Genomic DNA, 16,027 nt, shown 5'->3' with positions numbered 1-16,027 from the left:
GTTATGAATGATCGGATCCCCGCAGCAGCGCTGCGGGCGATCCGATCATTCATTCAAATCGCGCACTGCCGCAGATGCGGGGATCTGTATTGATCCCGGCACCTGAGGGGTTAATGGCGGACGCCCGCGAGATCGCGGGCGTCGGCCATTGCCGGCGCGTCCCTGGCTGCGATCAGCAGCCGGGATCAGCCGCGCATGACACGGGCATCGCTCCGATGCCCGCGGTTATGCACAGGACGTAAATGTACGTCCTGGTGCGTTAAGTACCACCGCACCAGGACGTACATTTACGTCCTGTGTCCTTAAGGGGTTAAAGAAGAAGTTACAGGTCTGTGAGAGCCAGAAATCTTGCTTGTTCTTAGGTGACCAAATACTTATTTTCCACCATAATTTGCAAATAAATTCTTAAAAATCAGACAATGTGATTTTATGGATTTTTTTTTCTCACTATGTCTCTCATAGTTGAGGTATACCTGTGATGAAAATTACAGGCCTCTCTCATTTTTTTAAGTGGGAGAACTTGCACAATTGGTGGCTGACTAAATACTTTTTTGCCCCCCCCCCCCCCCTGTAATAGGTGTCACCTAAAAGGTGTAGTACTTACAGAGTTATGTCCGTTTATGCCTTCCTATTGTACTGCTGTGTACAATGGAGGCTGGGAGCCGGCTGGTGGAACTCCCCAGCCTCCTTGATATTCACCACCTGGCCGCCCCCCGTAGTAAATATTCAGATGTATTCACTAGCCTGCCAGGGGTGAGCACCCGGCTCTTTCAATGGAGCGAAGGGGTGGCTGCCTTCCGGGGGGTAGTGAGGCAGTGGATAACTCTGAACGTACTACCTTTTAATGTAAGTAGCCCCTCTTTTTAGAGCTGTTCACCCACACTATAACCCAGTATATTGGGTTAAGTGTAGGTGAACAGGCTGTCAGTTTCTCTTCAATATTGTGTAAGGAGAGTGCTGGTGGTGGGTCCTGCTTAATACTGTGTGGGCAGGAGGCTTAAGGGAAGTCCTAATTATTATTCTGTGCAGAGGTAGCTCTTCTATTAGTCCACTTAGTCGTGCTGATAGCAGCCTCGCTCTGGCCCCAGCCTTGGCCCCTGACCACGCTGCAAGTACAAGATCAGCTCTGGTGCTTCCGTTTAGCCCGAGGTGGAGGCCTAAGTGGCATAATGGAAGAACTACCTCTAAGCCCTTCTGTCACCTTAAGAGAAGTGACTGCTGGGGCTGTGAGTATGCCGTGCACAGGCACGTCTCCTATGTCCCTGCCCTGGCCCCAGAGCACAGGAGAGAAAGAAGAAGCCCCAGCCCTCAGCTTAATCATGCAGTCCATGGCTGCCTGCTGGCTGTTTCAGGTGAGTCCACGCCAGTCCATAACACATACAGCAAGCATCCAGACTACAGAGGAAATTCTTTTCTTTTTGGAATGCTCTCTGATGACATCACGAGCACAGTTCTCTCTGCTGACGTTATTATAATAATAATAACGCCTTATTTATTGTTGTCCTTAGTGGGATTTGAACTCAAGTCCCCAGCACTGCAAGGCAGCAGTGCTAACCACTGAGCCACCATGCTGCCCTTAGTATACATCTGCTATGCATGGTTGCTAAAATGGACAGAGATGTCAACAGAGAGCACTGTGCTCGTGATGTCATCAGTGTTCCAAAAAGAAAGGAATTTCCTCTGTAGCATTCAGCAGCTAATAAGTACGGGAAGGATTAAGATTTTTTAATAGAAGTAATTTACAAATATGTTTAACTTTCTGCCACCAGTTGATTTAAAAGAAAAAAGGTTTTCACCGGAGTACCCCTTTAACCCTGAACTGTGAAATCACCGTGCATATTAACCCTGTACTTTAATGTTGCTGTGTGTATTAATCTTGTACTGTGAGTCACAGAACAAGGCTAATATGCACAGTGACATCACAGTACAGGGTTAATATGCACAATGATTTCACAGTAAAGAGTTAAAGGGGTTATCCAGAAGGAGGGTTTTCTTTTCAGAACTATTCCTATACTTAGTATCTAAAAAAATAAACCTGTACTTACCACCAGCACTCTCGTGGTGCCTCCAGTGTCTTGCTCTGGTCCCCGCCTGTGACAGTGTTCCTGAGAGAAAGCGTGAAGCCTGGGCCTGGAGTGATGTCTGGGCCCAGTGTGTCATACTGCTGCTTAGCCAATTACTGGCCGAGGTGAAACATTGTTACGGCCAGTGATTGGCCCAGAGGTTACTTTGGGTCAGACGTCATGCTTTCTCTAAGGAACAGGGTCACAGCCAGGGACCAGAGCAAGACACTAGAAACACCAGGAGAGTTCTGAAGGTAAGTACAGGTTTATTTTTTTATATACTAGGTATAGGCATGGTATACACAGGCATAATATACAGAGTGATGTCACAGTACAGGCATAAGAGATCCAGTGACGTCATGAAAGTATGTGATGTCACAGTACGTGGGGCAATACACATTTTATAAAGGAGTGGGGTAGTTTGTAAAGAGGTGGGGATGGTGCTATAGGAAGGAACTTAAAATGTTTGTCTGGCAGTGGTCTGGTATGTGAATTTATTTAGGGGCCTGGGGTCTGAATTTCTGTAGGGGTCTGGGATATGAGCAGCAGATGGAGAAGAAAAGAAAATAACTCTGATCAGAGAAGATGTCACCTGTGAGTCCTTGGATTAGAGAGTCACTGTCCACACTCCTGATCTTTCTTGTATTGCCCATAAGTCTCTGTTACCAATCCCTTTGTCCTTTGGTCAATAAAATGTGTATCTACAAAGTTTGAGCCAATTGGCTATTTTTTTTTTTTTTTTTTCAGCTGTCTTTGCTTTGGATCCATTTTTGGTCAGTTTTTCAGCCATTTTTGGGACATTTTTTCAGCAATAGAACAGCCCTTTTACAGCTCAAAAAACAACCCAAAATACTATGTGAACATTATTTAGTGTGTAAGGGCAAGGGGAATGGTAATAGCCAGTCGTAATTTTTTTTCATGGCTTTCCAGGAGGAATAACTGGGTAACAGCACAATACAGAGTTGTAAGGAAAGATGCTCCAGAATTATTTCATGTTTTAATGTTGAGTTCAGTATGGCCATTTTTTTTACATTAGTTATTGTTAGTTATACATTAGTTGAAATCTACTGTAGCGTGTTTGCAATATTGGGTAGGAGGTACTATATAGTATGTAAGCTGACAGGGTTTTTGTGCCAGGGCTGCTTTTTAGTTCTAGTCTGGCCTTGGTTAGAATAACAGTAAACATTTCTAGATACTCAAATCAGAAGATATGAACTTTCACTCATCCCTTGATTTATTGGTTCACATACTTTAAAAGTCCGATGTCCAGAAGGTGGAATACTTTAAAGACATTAGCTTCAAGCGGGAATGAGCTTCCTGTTACAGACATGACTTGAAGCCAGTGACGATTCCGAATTTCCTACAAAGATACATATTCATGTCAGGAGGGGCCAAATGCTAATAATGTTAAAGGGGTACTCTGCCCCTAGACATCTTATCCCCTATCCAAAGGATAGGGGATAAGATGTCAGATCGCCGTGGTCCTTCTGCTGGGGACCCCGGAGATCGCTGCTGCAGCACCCCGCTATCATTACTGCGCAGAGCAAGATCTCTCTGCACGTAATGACGGGCAATACAGGGGGCGGAGCATCGTTACGTCATGGCTCCGCCCCTTGTGACATCACAACACCGCCCCTCATGACGTCACGGCCCGCCCCCGTCAATACAAGTCTATGGGAAGGGGGCGTGGTGGTCATCACGCCCCCTGCCATAGACTTGCATTAAGGGGACGGGCCGTGATGTCATGAGGGGCGGAGCCATGACATCACGCTGCTCTGGCCCCTGTATCGCCCGTCATTACGCACAGAGCGAACTCGCTCTGTGCAGTAATGATGGCGGGGTGCCGCAGCAGCTATCCCCGGGGTCCCCAGCAGCGGGACCGTGGCAATCTAACATCTTATCCCCTATCCTTTGGATAGGGGATAAGTTGCCAGGGGAGGAGTACCCCTTTAAATGTTAAATTCTGCATTTTACCATTACCACTGAATTATCTATGAACACAGATCTATATTTTGAAATATGACAAAAAAAAAGTCCTACTGAACAAGGCAATAGCCTTATAAGATATATTCACACATAGTGGGGAGATTTATCAAAACCTGTGCAGAGGAAGAGTGGTGCAGTTGCCCATAGCAACCATTGAGATTCCTTCTTTCATTTTCACAGGCCTCTTTAAAAATGAAAGAAGCGATCTGATTAGTTGGGCATGACAAATGAGCAACCGCACCACTCTTTTGTTCTCCTGTACTTTGTTCAGGAAATTGCGTAGGATTTTGTTCAGTGTTTTTTTTTTTTTACCAAAATCAGGAATGGAACCAACACAGAAAAGCCTTTCCATTATATTTTTTCTCAGTTAAAAAATCTAGGTAAAATCCTGAGCAAAATCCTGTGCCTTAGGTTGGGGTCAGACAATGTAAATGAAAACTAAAAAACTGCATCAAAAGGCATAAAAAAACGGCAGTATTTTAGCTTTAATTATTCAGATGCCTTTTTAAAAATAAAAGAAGTAATCTGATTGGTTGCTATCTGCTATTGCTCCACTGTTCTTTGTACAAGGTTTCATAAGTCTCCTCCTATGACTACGTGGATGCATTCAAAACACGTTACTGGCCTTGTACAGCAATGTCCCTGTCGACAAATAAAAACTTTCATTAAAGTTTTCTTCATAAAATTGAAAACTTTATTTTATAACTGCTGTACTAGACCTCTAATTCTGACTGTGGAGTACTGCTAGAATACCTTAGATTTTAGTTTATGTAGAATAGGGAACACATCTTCATAAAATGTGATATTTCGAGCCATTTCATTATAGGCATCCCAATCCTTTAGTTTATCATCCCACATCTGGCACTCGGAAGAATATTGTTCAATCTACAAAGAAAGTGAACAAAGAGAAGCCTTCAGGAGATAAATATACAAAACGACATTGCAAAGAAATCTGTGTGAAAAGATATGCAGGTAAGAAACCAACGATAGACTCTGTTACTAATATTTATTGATTTTTTTTACGTTATACAGCTTTGAAAATAATTTCTAATGGGTTGTTTGTGTCCATTAGTTGAAGATTATTGGCTAAAGGATAAATTATTCATTTACAAAAGGACCATCCTTGAGATTTGCTTTTAGGAATTTGTTTCCGTTTGCTATTATTAGTGCAAACATCAACAAGCTTTTAGACATAATTGTAGTATTAACCCTTTGTTCATCAAGTTCATTTTAGGGCATCCATGAAAGAAAAACAAGACATCAGGGATGTGCCTATGAAATAACTAAGCATAATGTTAGTTTTATAATATTATAATAGGATACACAAGAGCATCTGTAAGATAGACAAATAGAAACTATGTTGATATATATATATTTTTTTATTCAGATGTGACACCAATTACCTACCCTACCCCCATATTATGATAAGGATTTGTTTTCCAGGTACCTTTCAAATGTATCTTTTACGGGTAATTTATATTTTCCTAACTCACACAATGGTGACTCTGCAGTATCCCACTGGATACTAAACTGGGATCTAAGTACTCCGTTTATTTGTACTAACCATAATGAGGAGCAGGGACGTGCACAGGTTGACTAAAAAGGGGGCTTGAGCCCCTGCCCTTTTGACAATACTCCTAAAAGTGCCCTGGGCAGTGCTGGGTAGTCTGGCATCATTATGTGGACATTTATATAAATATAGAAAGCGCCCTTTTTTTCAGTTCAGCCCCTGCCCCCCAAAATGTCTGTGCACGTCCCTGATGAGGAGATGTTTAAATAGATCATTAGTTAAGCAAGAGCACTGATAAAGACAGACAAACACTGTTTTCATTAGTCTTGAGACGTTGAATGAAGCGATAAAACAATTTTAGGGAGCCATAAAATGAACCCCAGAATTTGCCCAAACTTGCCAGGTGGTGATGGAAGCCTTGATCATAAGTGATGTAAATGTATTTAATCTCAATACACATTAAAGGTATATAGCACTATAATAATTTTTTTATATATATATATATATATATATATATAAACCTAATGATTCTTACCTACCTCAATCTTCTACATCTCTTGTACCAGCGACTTCCTATCCTTCGCTCACCTCTATTGTTGGTACTTCCAAGAGGATCTACCTGCTCAGCCAATCACTGACTGAGACTGGACACCTCTGCAGACAGTGATTGGCTGAGAAGACTCAGTATCAACATGTGGAGAAGAGCAGGGAAAAAGAAGTCGCTGGAATTAGAGCAATTTTATTATGCTGGAATAGCCTTTTTCTTTCGTCTAACTAGGTTTGCTACATTTTCACTGTCATGGATCCTGTCATTTGTATTAATAAAATTAGAATAATGAATTTGAATATACAATATTATTACATGTATTTTTACATATCATATGAGAAGGAAATAAAACAATCTAACACATAGCTATAATATAAGCATACCTCCTGGTTATTTATTTTAAGGTCCACGTGTGCCCAAAGTGTGTTCCGGAACCGCTGGTCAAACTCAATAAACTTCTGGAACAGGATATACAGTGTTCCCAGTAGCTCCAAATCCTAAAGGAACAAATTAACAACATGCCATAATTATAATTTATTGGTAAAATAGTACTTTATAATACATAGTACTTTATAATACCCATAGGGTTTCTACCAGATCCAGGTGAATCCCATTTTAAGGCCAGTTTGGTATCTTGTTATTTCACAAAAATACAAGCACTTACTAAAACAGAGACTTCAAGAGAGGTGGCATGTCCTCTTTTATTTCTGCAACATTGCTACTATACCTTTCCAGTCCTGTCCAACTCATAAAATTTCTTTGGAACGATATTGAAAAGTTTCTGCACCGAGTTCAGGGTTTTCCTTTTAGCATCATAAGCCTGGTATCTGTAAAAAGAAGTAGTATGTTACCGTGAATTATATCTCAACAAAGGTAAAAATAAATGCAAACATTACTTTAGAAATTCACAAGATTTAATTGAGACAGACACTGAAAAGCTTTGATTTGTAAATGACTATAACAGGCATGGCTAGGATTACTGTACCACTTTACTGTAATCTCCGAACTAAGTTTCCAACTCCCACACTGCATACATTCCATTGCCCTAGGAATTTATCAAATAGATTTTCTAACTACAAATTGAAGTGTGAGCTGAGTAGAATTTCCTATAAACTTTTTACAGATACAGACCATGGCTCATATTCGATTCCCTGGTGTTTTTATATGTGTCCTGAACATCTTGTATATTCTTTTCACTTTTGGATAGATGGATTTCACAATATGAAGCAGTGACAGAAACTCTAGCAGTAATGTGAAAAACATAACGTAAAGCCTAATAAAGCTTAAGATAACACACATTTGTGTATTGCTTTGTTTTTGTGTCGACAGCTTAATAAAACTATTCAATGTTTTCAGCTTTACTATGTAAACTTACTTCTCATTGAAATCATGTAGTCGAGCCACAGCTTCCTCTGGCTTCACACCAGGGGCCGCTGGACCTTGTGTATCGAAACGATTTCTAAACTGGATCACTTCCACAATAAAACTCTGTGAAGAAACGTCAATAATGAATGTTATCACAACTGGCTCAGGTGCTTTAAAGGGGTAGTCCAGTGGTGAAAAACGTATCCCTTATCTTAAGGATAGGGGATAAGTTTGAGATCGCTGGGGTCTGACTGCTGGGGCCCCCTGCGATCTCTCTGTACGGGGGCCAGGCTCTCCGGACAGAGAGCGGGTATCGACCACCGCACGAAGCGGCGGCAGACACGCCCCCTCAATACATCTCTATGGCAGAGCCAGAGAATGCCGAAGGCAGCGCTCCGGCTCTGCCATAGAGTTGTATTGAGGGGGCGTGTCGGCCACCACTTCGTACGGTGGTCAACAGGCCCCTTTCTCCGGGCTGTCGGGGCCCCGTACAGGAGATCGCGACCTGACACTTATCCCCTATCCTTAAGATGGGGGATAAGTTGTTCACCACTGGGCTACTCCTTTAAGGGCCCAAAGCCCCCACCCCTCTATAAAAGTAAACCAGAAATATAAATGACTCATGATAGGTGAGTCAAATGTTACAAATTTTGTATAGTGGTCTAGGAGACCACTTCTAGGAGTTACACTTTGACAACAATTTACAGTGAATTTATACATATTTATGTTTACTGTATTTGCTTTTATTCTATCAAAACAATTTGTTTAGATTTAATGTTTAAAGAGTTTCCAATAATTTATTTTAAACATTTAAAAAATATATTTTCTCATCATTATTTCTCAGCTGATGGTAATATTGGCCCATATTTATCAATTAGCCTGAAACCCTAATTGTCTGTTTTTTCCCATAGCAGCCAATCACAGCTCAACTTTCACTTTACAAGAGCTCAATAAGATATGAAAATTGAGCTGTGATTGGTTGCTTTGGGAAAAACCAGACAATTAGGGTTCCTGGCTGATTGATAAATCTCCCCCATTATGTTTAAACACAAGACCTAAATAAAGAAATAAATAATGTTTTTTGGTTATTTCTATAATATTCTTTTATGATGCTCAGTAAAAATTATTATAGTAAAAGCGAGTGTAAGCTTTAATACATGCAATATTACCTTAACTTGTTTGTCAAGTTCTTGCTTAAAAATGTCCTGTTTCTCTTTCAGCAAATTGTCCTTTACCTGTAAAAACACACACAAAAAAGAATTACGGTACTTTTCCCATCCATTTGTCTGTTACCTAGGCAAAAATATAATCTATTCATGTGTAGGTAATGGACCCCGATTTAAAACCTGAAAAAACTAACTTTTCCTGAATAGTCAGATGAGTGGGATGATGAGTGTTATTTTTCAAAAATCATCATATTCGTGCCTCGCTGAGCCTAGTATTTACACCCCTTTTTGAAATGAAAAGTCCAGATACTCAACCACACCGTAAAATTCCTATATCTTGGAATTAGCTTAGGTCTAGCAACGAGAGAAAAAAGCTACATTGTTGTTCCCATAGATGGCAATGCATTTCTGAGCAGATCTCCCAAAAGATCCACCCAGAAATGCATTGCAGTCTATGGGGGCAGCAATGCAGTCTACTCGGTCCTAGCACCGCCCGCTCGATCTCCGGCAGAAATTTTGTCCAGGAATTCTGCAGTGTGAATCTAGCCTAATAGTCCCGAAAGGTAGCTCTATGTGGCTTATAGGTGCAGGAAGCAGCTAATTATGTCCTCGGGTGCAGACATTCATGAAAGAGCATAACTACACCTGAAGAAGCGTCCGCAGTGACGCACAACTATTAGCCTTCAGTGAAGAACCCCGCGTCTCAGAGCTGTGTCGGCTTTCACTCCCCGCTATGGAATTGTAATTTTTTACATCTTTGCAGCTGTTCCACTGGAATAAACCTCTTCATGTTGAAACTACAGTCCGGGTGAGTGCGACTTCTTTACGTCTTGTTACACAGTATTGTTTAGAAAGAAGTATTGGCCAAAACTCGCCAAAAAGGCAACAGGTGTGTAATGCTATGGGGGAAGGGGTCTGATCATGAATGTCAGCCTCAGACCAAAAACTAGCAGTAAAAATTCCTCTGGACTCTGGGTAGCAGAGTCTAAGACTACCACTTTGACTTCACCATAGACTTCTGCAAGGTCGGGTGGACTTGTCTGCCAGTCTATCTGCAGAGCAAGGAGATGAAGAAATTACGCTTGTAAAAATGTCCAAACTATCACTGAAGCCCCAAGAGATAACAAGGTCCACTAGCCAGGTCAGTAACCGGTGTTAACAGTCCAGAGGTCAAATAGCCAACAGGTCACTTAGAGGAAAACACAGCAGGCAGAGGGTTACCAGGTAATAGTCCAAAAGTCTATATAGTTACACAGATTAGTAGATAAAAAGTCAAAATATCCGCAAAACTTGCATAAAACAAAATATATAAGAATCACAGGCACCTGCCAAAGGTTGTTTAAAGTGGGCTGTCTATCATAAGTATTGGATATGAAGCCAGTGCCCTGACTAGGTCAGTGTGCTAATGATATTACTGGCTGACCAGTCCTCCTGAGGCTGGTGGCTGTGGCAATGCCAGGACGCCGCTGCTTAACACCACAGTGAAGATAAAAAGCAGCAAGCAATGATGGAAAAAGTTGACGGCCCTTGTCAGACACAAGAGGAACGAGTTTCTAAAACTCACAATAAGGGTCTATGCACACGTACAGTATCATGCGAAGATTTGATGCGCAGGATTTAAAGCTGTGTTCAGTCATTTAGTTTACAATGAAATCTGCAGCTTCAAATCTGAGGATCAAATCCTGCACATCAATCTGCGAAGAATACTGTATGTGTGAATACACCCTAAATGTGAAATAACTCATGTAAGACAGGTTTTTTTTTTTTTTGTATGCTCAGAAAATTATGATTGGCAGCACCTAAAGACATCCCAAATTGTTCAATATATTAAATTATCTCTCTGATGTAAACTGATCCATTCATACTCTTACACAAAAAGAATGGCTTGGACCCCTGCTGTGTATGAAGGCTGGAAAGGGGCCTGAAAAGGTGTCAGAGTTTAAAGGCGTACTCCAGTGGAAAACCATTTATTTATTTATTTTTAAATCAACCCGTGCCAGAAAGTTAAAGAGATTTGTAAATTATTTCTATTTAAAAATCTTAATCCTTCCAGTACTTATTAGCTGCTGTATACTACAGAGGAAGTTCTTTTCTTTTCAAATTTCTTTTCTGTCTGACCACAGTGCTCTCTGCTGACTGTCCATGTCAGGAACTAGCAAATGTAACTAGTGCTCAATATCTGAATATATGGCAAATATTTAATTAAGATAATTAAAAGGATATATTTGTCAACATTACACAATGCTTCCCCCAGCAGGGCCCTTGCTGGTAGGAAGCAATCAATATATACAATATATATATATATTGATTATCTCCTACCAGCAAGGGCCCTGCTGGGGGAAGCATTGTGTAATGTTGACAAATATATCCTTTTAATTATCTTATTAATTATTTAATAAATATCTTGTTAAATATTTGCCATATATTCAGATCTTGAGAACTAGTTTTATTTGCTATTTCTATTTATTATTTTATAGACACTTGCGGTTGGTGTTTTACTATTTGCCTTGTCTACACAGTGTTTTAGTATAAGAGAGCCATTGCATTCTATTTTTTTCCTTTCATGTCAGGAACTCTCCAGGGCAGCATAGGTTTGCTATGGGGATTTGCTCCTACTCTGAACAGTTCCTGACACAGACAATGGTGTCAGCAGAGAGCACAGAAGGAAATTCAAAAGGAAAATAACTTCCTGTGGAGCATACAGCAGCTGATAAGTACTGAAATGATTAAGATTTTTAAATAGAAGTAATTTACAAATCTGTTTAACTTTTTGGCACCAGTTGATTAAAAAAAAATGTTTTCCACCAGAGTACCCTTTTAATAGGGACATTTTGAAAGAACAGTTACAGTTTTTTCCACAAACAGCACCACGCCTGTGTCTAGTATTGCATTTTGACAGTGTGGCATTGTTTCTGGAAGAAAACTGCATTTTTTTTGTTAATCGCTCACATAACATATTAGTTATATTACTCACAACGCTGGTAAGATCCATCAAATCAGCCCATTTATTCCTTAAGTTTGTTACATGATTTACTTCTTCCCTTGGGATGCGCAGCTGATAGGACCTGTAAACAGAAAATGTTGTACATTTGTTTTAAGATGTTTGTTGTGTGGAAAATCACATTTTGATATTCAAGAACTTCAATATTAAATACATTACAAAATGTAGGTCAAGTAAATTCACAGTATCTCACATAAGTGAATACACCCCACACATTTTTGTAAATATGTTATATCTTTCTTATGTGACAACACTGAAGAAATGACACTTTGTTACAATGTAGTGAGTACACAGCTTGTATAACAGTGTTTAATGTTGTATCCCCTCAAAATAACTCAACACTTTAATGTCTAAATGTCTAATGTCCAACGAAAGTGAGTACACCCCTGAGTGGAAATGTCCAAATTGGCAGCACTCCCACCACCATGCTTGACTGTAGGCAAGACACACTTGTCTTTGTAATCCTCACCTCGTTGCTGCCACACAAGCTTGACACCATCTGAACTAAATAGGTTTATCTTGGTCTCATCGGACCACATGACATGGTTCCAGTGATCTATGTCCTTAGATGCTGCTTGTCTTCAGCAAACTGTTTACAGGCTTTCTTGTGCATCATCTTTTGAAGAGGCTTCCATCTGGGACAAGATCCATGCAGAACATTTTGATGTCAGTCTGAGCACAGAAAGGCTGACTCCCACCCCTTCAACCACTGTGGCAATGCTGGAAGCACTCATATGTCTGTTTCTCAAAGATAACCTCTGGATATGATGCTGAGCATGTGCACTCCACTTCTTTGGTCGACCATAGCGTGGCCTGTTCTAAGTGGAACCTGTCCTGTGAAACTGCTATATGGTCCTGTCCACCATTTTGCAGCTCAGTTTTAGGGTCTTGGCAATCTTCTTTGGCAATAGCTTAGGCCATCTTAATGTAGAGCAACAATTCTTTTTTCAGATTCTTAGAGAGTTCTTTGCCCTGAGGGGCCAAGTTGAACTTCCAGTGACCAGTATTAGAGAGTGCACAAGTACAGTATATTTTGTTAGTATCCTCAGCTTGTTATAACTGAATAGATCAGTGATAAAGTTCTAAATATATAGAACATAGTGGTTCTGCTAGATGTTTGTCCACCTTCATGGTTGAACTCCCTTGGTTGAACTGGCTGACACTCAGGGCTGTATTTAGGGCGATTCCACATGAATCTGAATGTCTTTATGCAGCTATAACAAATATGCAGCACAAAAAATGTGCATTACATGCAAATTTTATTGTAGATTCACCATGGATTGCACCCCTATGCACAACAAGTGGTAGAATCACAAATCCACAACATAAAGAGCAGCTGTGGATGCAAATCTACATGGAAATTTCTCATCATTTCTGACCCATGTGGATTCGGGAGAGAAGACAGCAGCTATAGAAAAAGGATTTATCCTTTTTTGTACTCTCTTAAGTGCTGCCCCCTCAACATTGCTGCCCTAGGCACAGGTCCTAAGGTTAGTTGCAAAGTTAAAACTGTCATCTGTCATCAGAGGATGTATTCTCTGATTCTTTGTCAATGGATGAAAGCATTAACATACATATTTAAAGGAAGTTGTCACGTACCAGCAGAACTGGAAGTGGATCCTCTGAACCAGAGAGGCGATGACGCGGGTTGTACCAGAGGACCGGTTCTAAGTGGTTTCTGGTTTTCACCAGAGCCCCCCGCAAGGCGGAATGGACTTGCTGTGGCGGTAACCACCAGGTCGTATCCTCCAATAGCAACTCAACCTCTCTGGTGGCTGATATGGCGAGGTACACAGGGAGCAGGCAAGAGCGTAGTCGGACATAGCAGAGGTCAGGGCAGGCGGCAAGGGTTCACAGGCGAGTATACGGTAGCAAAGGGTTAGGCAACTGGTTAGGCAATAACACTGTAGGGAATGCTTTCTCAGAGGCACAAGGCACAAAGATCCGGCAAGGGCAGGAAGGGGCAGGTGTCTTTTATTGGGAACTGACAAGGGAGGTGTGGAACCAGCGCACCAATTACTGGTGCGCTGGCCCTTTAAATTTACTGAAGCCGGCGCGCGAGCGCCCTAGAGAGTGGTGCCGTGCGTGCCGGGAACCAGGGACGCCGCACGGGGAGCAGGTAAGCTTAACAGGGATGAGGCGCGTAAGCGGGGACCAGCCGCCACGCTAGCCGTGTCCCTGCCAGGCTGAGACCCGCGCTCCCGGTCAGTGTGTTTGACCGGGAGACGCCGGGACCCCAGAAGGGGAAACACAGGCAGCAGGTGCTCCAGTCCGGAGGTGGAGGCCGGAGCGCTCGCTGTGACAGAAGTGCTTAAAATACAAGTTGTCTTCGAACTGTAGTAAACTTTTAATACAGGACCACCTGTCTTATACATTACTACAATGTGTTCAGTTAATACACAAAACACAATGAAGATTTGGAGGGCTACAAAATCCATAAATAGCAAACAACAAATTGCTATGCCTGCATAACCCCTTAGAAAACACAAAACTGTTCAAAACAAAAAGTACATAAAGGACCAACACAAAAATTATACTTTGTATGCCTACAAGTCCTCAGAGAAACCAAAACAATATGATTACTCTGTGAAGTAAATATGTTATATCTTAAACATAAGTGATATCTAGATAAAAGCCTGGAAGATCCCTTAGGAAATCACTGACAGGTGCACTTTAAAAAAGGTAACCTTCGAGTTGTGCTTCCATAAGTACAGGAGACACATGACAATGATATTATATCACTAGTGACTCCGATAAATGTTTTTTTTTTATATTAATTGTCTATCCTTAACACCAGAAAAGACCCATTCATTTCTTAGGCACAGCTCCATTCATTTGGTATCAGTTGTACTTGATATTGCAGCCTGCCCTCATCCCTTGTCTGACCAGTTGCAAAACCAGGTACAGCTACTACCCCATGTACAGAGCTGTGCATCATAAGTAATGAAGAAGCTTCTGTACATGCCGCAGCCTCTGCAATCAAATACTGGCAGGGATGTTGCGTGTTGCACTCAAACTAATCTCATGGTCTACCTAATGAAAGCCCATCATTATTAAAGGCCTTTAAAACTCCTTTAGGTTGCTCTTACACAGCACTGTTTTGCTCCTTTATTAAAATGAATTATAATGAACTAGATAACCAAGAACATAGAACCGATGCCACTTTTACTCTTTTTTTTTCTTTTTTAAATTAATTCCACACCAAGGGTGAATTTGAATTTCCCCTGATTTTTCAAAGGTTTTTTTGTCTGAATGTGTACCCTCAGAAGTGTAAAGTGCTGTGTCATATATTTGGAAATATAGTTGTAATAGTTATTATTATTATCCTGCCACTATACAAAACATATGTGTTTATATTTAACTGCACTTAAAAAATATTGGTATTATTGCATGTACAGGGTATATCATTAATATGGTCCACCCAAAACAATACAGCATAGTAGAAAGTGTGTCCAAAATCAGCTTCAAATGGGGTTAATAAGCATACAGTAAAAGTAACAGTATCTCTGCTCGTTGATGTATGAGTTTAAAGGCAACCTGTCAGCAGATTTTATCATAAATAATCTATAGTAGCAACCTATTAAAGATATGGTAAAATCATCTTCCTCACCATCCCTGGGAGATGTTTTTGCCTGCAGCAATGGTGAGGATATAAAATTAGAAAGTGTCCCCTGCTGACCCTATAAGAATTACCCTGGTCAGGAAGCTATACTTACCTAGTCCTGTCTTCTCCAGCTGTAATCACACCCTCTCAGCGTGATTGTCAGTCCAGGCATGGCTCACGTCATCACTCGACTCTGCCTGCTTAGGGAGCAGAGCAGTGATGAGGACTGTCAATCACACTGAGGAGGCATGATTACAGCCGGAGCAGTGGGACTATGTGAGTATAGCTCTGAACCCAGGGGACTATTTACAGGCTGGCAGTGGAGACTTTCTAACTTCATATCCTCACCATCTCTGCAGGCAGAAACGTCTCCCCGGGATGGTAAAATAGAAGATTTTACCATACATCTCATGAATAAGGTTCAGTTACAAGGATCACATTATTCCACTCAGGATCAGTAATATATACCAATCACTGAGCCTAAGGCACACTGGTTTAAACAGAAGGACAAATCACCCAGTTAACAATAGTGGACCGAAGGTAAAAAGGCCCAGGTATACCCAATGACCTATCAAGCCAATATGCATGACACTGGAAACGCAACGGTCCCAACGTGTTTTACCTGAGTGCAGCCAATCATTGGCATGCCCAAATAACCATATCACTGCTTTAGCCACTCACTGTTCTTAGCAGTGTATGGTACATGGCCACTATAGCTGGTGATTTTTACATAGGTTGCATAATCCCTTTGAAAAATCACATTAAATTGTTGTCTTTTGCAGATA

At 41.1% G+C, this 16,027-nt stretch overlaps 1 protein-coding gene across 4 annotated transcripts in view; it reads right to left on the bottom strand.

Annotated features, from left to right (window-relative positions):
- LOC130362045 (uncharacterized) overlaps window positions 1-16,027 on the bottom strand; it is a 207,908-nt gene that overhangs the window by 127,315 nt on the left and 64,566 nt on the right. For all 4 annotated transcript variants that reach the window (XM_056565942.1, XM_056565941.1, XM_056565944.1 and 1 more), the window contains exons 29-35: window positions 11,612-11,702; window positions 8,641-8,706; window positions 7,482-7,594; window positions 6,834-6,933; window positions 6,490-6,603; window positions 4,803-4,934; window positions 3,314-3,423 (exon numbers count right to left, since the gene is read on the bottom strand). In XM_056565942.1, the coding sequence (XP_056421917.1) occupies window positions 3,314-3,423; window positions 4,803-4,934; window positions 6,490-6,603; window positions 6,834-6,933; window positions 7,482-7,594; window positions 8,641-8,706; window positions 11,612-11,702 (726 nt within the window). The remainder of the gene's footprint in view (window positions 1-3,313; window positions 3,424-4,802; window positions 4,935-6,489; window positions 6,604-6,833; window positions 6,934-7,481; window positions 7,595-8,640; window positions 8,707-11,611; window positions 11,703-16,027) is intronic.

The sequence above is a fragment of the Hyla sarda genome, chromosome 3 (assembly GCF_029499605.1).
Source record: "Hyla sarda isolate aHylSar1 chromosome 3, aHylSar1.hap1, whole genome shotgun sequence".
NCBI lineage: Eukaryota > Metazoa > Chordata > Amphibia > Anura > Hylidae > Hyla > Hyla sarda.
The sequence above is the reverse complement of the archived record's forward strand: the minus strand, read 5'-3'. Positions and strand labels throughout refer to the sequence as shown.